Source organism: Engystomops pustulosus, chromosome 11 (genome assembly GCF_040894005.1).
Source record: "Engystomops pustulosus chromosome 11, aEngPut4.maternal, whole genome shotgun sequence".
NCBI lineage: Eukaryota > Metazoa > Chordata > Amphibia > Anura > Leptodactylidae > Engystomops > Engystomops pustulosus.
Genome location: NC_092421.1, coordinates 30,203,333 through 30,209,332, shown reverse-complemented (window position 1 = coordinate 30,209,332; position 6,000 = coordinate 30,203,333). Strand labels below are relative to the sequence as shown.

At 38.5% G+C, this 6,000-nt stretch overlaps 1 protein-coding gene across 1 annotated transcript in view; it reads left to right on the top strand.

The window, feature by feature from the left end:
* Nucleotides 1–1,699: 1,699 nt before the first annotated feature.
* Nucleotides 1,700–6,000, top strand: part of SPOCK2 (SPARC (osteonectin), cwcv and kazal like domains proteoglycan 2) — a 98,665-nt gene continuing 94,364 nt past the window's right edge. The window contains exon 1 of the mRNA XM_072129989.1: nucleotides 1,700–1,987. Coding sequence (XP_071986090.1) covers nucleotides 1,820–1,987 — 168 coding nt within the window. The 5' untranslated portion in view covers nucleotides 1,700–1,819. The remainder of the gene's footprint in view (nucleotides 1,988–6,000) is intronic.

Sequence of the window (6,000 nt, the reverse complement as noted above, 5' to 3'; positions counted from 1 at the left end):
AAAGAAAAAATATTCATGTCTAGTATCCCCGTAATCATACTGACCCATAGAATAAAGATAACATGATTATTAGGCCGTATTTCACCGTGTACGGTGAAAACCAAAAAATCTGAATTGATGCTTTTCTACTCCTGCCCTCAAAAAAAAGTTTCTAGATTTTCAACAATAGGGTATACCAACCCCAAAATGGTAACACTGGAAAAAGCATCTCATCCCGCAAAAAAAAATGCCATCACATGGCCCCAATAGCGAAAAAGCAAAGATTTTATAGCCTACAAAAGGGGCCAATGAGGAAACTAAAATCCTGGCAGCTGAAGGTCCCTCCTTCCCTTTTGCATCTCGCTGTGCGCCCATAAAACAAGTAACGTCCACATGTGGGGGGTCTCTGTACTCGGGAGAAATTGCAGAACAAATTTTATGGTGGGTTTTCTCTTTTTGTGTTTTGGAAATGTGTAAATTTTAGGGCTAAATGAACGTATAACCGACACAATTTTACCATTCTAAAATTCCCCTCCATTTTGATTCAATTACTTTGAAGATCTCAAGGGGTTAACAATCTTCCTAAAAGCTGTTTCTGATAGTTTGAGGGGTGCAGTTTTGATTATATAGGGGGTTTTGATGTTAAATATGTAAAATTTCATTCAAAACTGTGTTAATCCCCAAAATAGTCAATTCTGAAATCCGGAAAAGCGATATTCGATTTGTAAGCCGCGTGACATTAAAATAAATTATCCAGACATTTAAAAAATTATGAAAAAGTAGACATATGGGAAATGTTATTCAGCAACCTATTAAGGTGGTAAATCTATCTGCCTGAAAATGCAATGATTTCAAATTTCGATAAATGAAATTTATATGTAAATAAACGCACAATTTACCACTAAAATGAAGTACAACATGTGGGGAAAAAACAATCTCAGAATCACTCTGATAAGTAACAGTGTTCAAAAGTTATAACCATATAAAGCGACGCAAGTCAGAATCCAAAAAATGGGGCTGAGCCTTAAGCTACAAAGTGGCTGCTTCCTTAAGGGGTTAATAAATAAAACTACGTGGCTGTTTATGCCCTTTGAGACTATTTGCAAAGTTACTTACATTATTGTTTATATTTTAAATACTTTGGACAAAAAAGGAAGCAGAGTAGTTTCAAAACTTGCAATAGAGAAGGATTAGGATATCCTCTGTAACTCCTCCTGGCATAGAAAACGGCCTTTTGCATTGACCTGACATGTACAGAGTTTTCTGCGCAACTTACTGAGAATAAAAAAGCCATTTATGTATGTGTGTATGGCAAAATCAATGCTGTATGTCTAGACCCAAATATTTTAGTGTAATACAGCAGTGATAACAATTAGCAACCCAGAAATTGATATGTGATGTGTTTCCTCTAGTTACTCACAATGATTAGTGTCATCACTATCCCATTGATTGGTATGATTATTGATTAGTATGCAGCTACAATAGATCACATTGCTACTGATGTGTGTGATGAGGGGCAGGTTTATGTACAGGTTACATTGGGATGTATGTGCACTGTGGATGTGATGCAGTAGTGTGTATGATGGTGATGTGTTAATAGCACAATATCTTTCCAGCATGCTGTCAGGTTAGAGCAGGTGTGGAGCCAGAGCAGCCATCCCCTCCCCCACCTTCCTATGATGCTGCTGTGGCGCAGGCTCTGTGCTCCCCCTCCATCCATCCATCCATCCATCCATCCTGTACAGTTCCTTCCAGTCTGTGCCTCTGCTGTCTGCTCTAGGGCTCTCTCCCAGGCAGCTCAGGTCTCCAAGCACATCTCCTGCAGCATCCAACCTGCAGCATGAGGAACCCCTGCTTCTTCCTGCTGCCCCTGCTCCTGCCCTTCGTCTGCACCCAGGGAGACGGCAAGGAGCTGGAGAACACCGGCAATTTCATGGAAGATGAGCAATGGCTGTCCTCCATCAACCAGTATAGTGGCAAGATCAAGCACTGGAACCGCTTTAGAGATGTGAGTCCGGGGGAAGGGGTTAAATGGAGCCAATGAAGGGGAGGATGGGTGTAGTAGTGCACCATAGGCATCAAGAGTGACAGGGATTCACTGTATTAGATGTAGCTGCAATGCAAAGGGGCATCACTATGCTCAATATGCAATGCACATGGGGTGTGGGGGTTGCTTGTTACTTGGATAAATAGGGAACTAGGCATGGCTGAATGAGTAATGCAAGTGATGCTGATGTGGACAAATGCAAAAACCTGGATCAATGGAGAGATGTGGGGTTAATTGGTTTATGCTGTGAGTGTAAGACTGCATCCTCTGTATAGTAGTTATTGGTATATACTTACTGTGTTCTGGGCCATCTTCATTGCGTAGTAGTAGTGAATTGCATATATGACTGGACAGTACAAGGTTATAGAACTAGATGGTTGGAGAATTCTAAAGCACATAAGAAATACTAAGATGTTCTAGAAGAGGTTGTGGTGCAAGACTGTGCAGGTGGGGTTTGGGGGCTGTAGTCAGTCTGGTATGGGACTTCTGCTAGAGTTCATGCTGTGAATAAATAAAGGTCTATCCATCTATCGCCAAATTTGTTATGTATATGCACCAATATGTAAATGTTCTATTACAACAGATATAAAAAGCTAAAGGTGACTAGAACTGGCAAATGTACAGAATAAATATAACAAATCATTTTTAAAAATGAACCAATATGGAAAAGCTAAACAAATTAATACAATCTAATAAAACTGTTACTTTGTTTACTGTTGTTACTATTTCTATTGTTTTTATTTAGTAAACATTATTTGTAACTGAGTAACAGGATAGAAAGAGCAAGCAAATGTCTGCAGCCAGGATCAGAGGCTGTCATAAATGAGTCTAGGCAGGACAAGGTGCCAAACTTAATAGAAAAATAGCAAGAGGAAGTGATTTGTTACCAGAACTACAAAGGTTGATATTTTATGTGGCTTGTGCTATGGGTTGTATAAGGTAAAGGAGTGAGCTGAATACATCAAGCGGTGGTATAGTACAGATGGGTGTTGTCAACATAAAACCTGATGGATGTAAGATAAGTGGTTTAGTAGCTTTTGATGGAGGAGTGAGGTGGTGCAGATGAAAAGGAAGTGCAATGTTCTTGGTAGGATCTGTATAGCTGCAGGATATGAAGTATGAGCACAAGAGTAATATTTTGTACTGAAGTGATGACCTGCTATAACACTGTTCCTCAGTCTGTAGTCATACATGGGACGTATAAGCTGAGACTATCATAGCCTGCTGGTAATATACAGTGCAATAAGTTAGAATGAGAGTTTATGATAAATAATAAGCAATACTAGGAAGCTGGTGGCGTGTACTCAAGCTCTGTTTGTAGTCAATTGCAAAATAATATAAGCAAATTTGGGATGGACAAGGTTTGCTCTTGTGCTCCCCTAAGGATGCACTAACTAGCAATGTAGAAAATGTCTATTATTTTGTCCAACACATTAACAGATCCTCCAGAAAAAAATGGACTTACTGGCTTATGAATATCAGCAGCTATTCTATTATAAGCTTTAATATTTGCAGCTTTATGTATTGTAATGCATCTTGTCCTTTCAGTTTACTGGTCCTTTACTCATTTTAGCGTGGGCAGTGCTATGATGATATATTATCTCAGAAAAAGGTGATAGGTATGATCTAATGAATTCAGACACTGGGTGGAAGGATATTAGGACCCTTATGTGAGCCCTAGAACACAAAGAGAATTATAAAGGACTATCTGGAGACAATATGTCTAGGGTTTATGCTTAGACAATCAGAAAAGTACTATTTTGGATAATAGGATATAAATATTCACATACATGACTGGCTTATAGCATCACTCCCTAGAGTTGAATTGAAGTGTTTATAATTCTATAAAAACCTGCTTTTGCCATATTTATTTGCCTGGATGTTATACGCTGATATACCTCTGTATAATTAGCATTACCATAGAACAACATATGCATCTGTGAATGGATACTGAAATGACTGGCCGTCTCACAACGTTGGCTAAGAACGCTTTGCAGAGCACTGCTGACCTCCTTCTCTGTAAAGGGGTTAATGAGTAAAACCAACACTCCATTCAGTAAACATCACTAATGAGAGAACAGGAAAAGAAGCAGATTTGTTAGTAGAGAAATCTGAAAGAGGTCAAACAGCAGGTTGAATATAAAGCAATTCCCCAGCCTATTCCTCCTGCAAATATCTACAGGAATAGGTGAGAGACTGCATCTACCCCTTTGTCCACAGTGTCATTTGCTTCTTCTTCATGTAGGATCTTTCAGATTTCTCCGTAGATCCTGCACATAGTCGTCTTATTTGTGTTATTGACAACCTTCCAGAATGTATAATGTCTGCATCTACTCTCAGGAGATGTTTGATTTCAGTCTAAACAGCTGGCGCTGTATCATCACATATCATTATAATATTACATTGTTTCTCATCATTTCCTACTTTAATGTGTGCGAATAACAATAAAACACAGGTCTGGAAGGCAATGGTGCTGGCAGTGCCACTGCAGACCCTTTCTAATTCTCTACATAGCTATGGCATCGCTGATATTGTTCATAATGAGTACAAATATTAATTTCTATGGTATAGTTAGTTGCTGTTCACATTCTCTTTATTAGCTGTGGGCTGCATCTATTTGGCTCTGTAAATAAGGCTACTTGTATTGCCATATCCAGGAGTTTAATAGATAGGACTGTGGGGGAGTATTGGTGTCCACAAATGATACTCCCACACATCAGCAGAACAGGGAAGGTGCTTGTTAGTGGGAAAACCTCTGCATATTGTATGAGGTGCTTCATTTGTTTAAATAAGCAATAAATTGGGCCTTTTTTTTCTTCTCTCTGCAATTCCAGGACTGCAGTGTAGCTGATCAGCCCCTCCCTATAGTACATCTCCACACTCTCCACTGTATAATAAAGGAGATTGCCTTCTGCTACTTTATTGAGCTGTACAATTAAGAGGAAAGTCAATAAATCTGTAGGAGGAGTTTCTGAATACTGTAGCAGTTATGCAGAGCATCCATTGCTCCTTTAATTCCTTATAGCAGGATAATAATAGGACAGACAGATCCTTGGTCCGACCTTTGCTACTAAATTTCATTATGGAACAGTATATTTGATATAATGTAGATACAGGTCATAAGACAAGTTACTGACATGAAAATTAGGATAAGATAAGGAGCTTACAAAAGTGCATTGTTCACATTGAATTCACATGTGAATTTTAAAGTCAAATAGTACCCCCAACTATAAATAAAATGCAATATTTATAAGATGACAATGCATATTACATCGTCCAATTTTGCTTTACTTGGTGTTCCAAAATGGGAGGCCTTTCTGAATGAAACTGCTCACTCTGCCTCTAGCACAGCACTGAACAGGAAGTCACAGCAAGGTCACAATGATTTCTCTTTCAAGGTTTCTTTAGGTTACCTTTACATATTGAAAATGTAGTCTTAAGTATTGATGTCTGATGTGCAATATAACTGTCCTTTGGTTATCTTTCTTCTATGCTAAGAAAGATTGTTCTACCATCACTCAGAGAAGGCATTAAACTACAGAGCAAGGAGGAGAGAACCAGAACTGTACATATCTTTGCAACCAGTGCAATTTTAACAAAATGATAGATCCAAAGACAGGATGAAATTGATGCTGTAACTACATTGTATTGACCCAATTAAAAGTAGAAGAAGGGGCACAGGTGCCACAAGTTGGAAGTGTAATAAAAGAAGATTCTTTAATGTTCAATGTGTATGTAATTTTTCAAGTGAGTGCCAGCCCTATTTTTGACCATGGTGTGACTTGTGTCCTGAATCTGTAAATTAGTATCTCTAATAGCAGTAGTGTATCTGTGTGTCTCTGACTAAGCTATAGTGGGTGATAACTGTCACCTGATCTCTCAGTGAACAGACTTCTGTGTTTGATTTTTATCACTGGATATTTCATATTATTATATATTTCTGTTTTTTATCATATAGAGTACATGGGTAATAC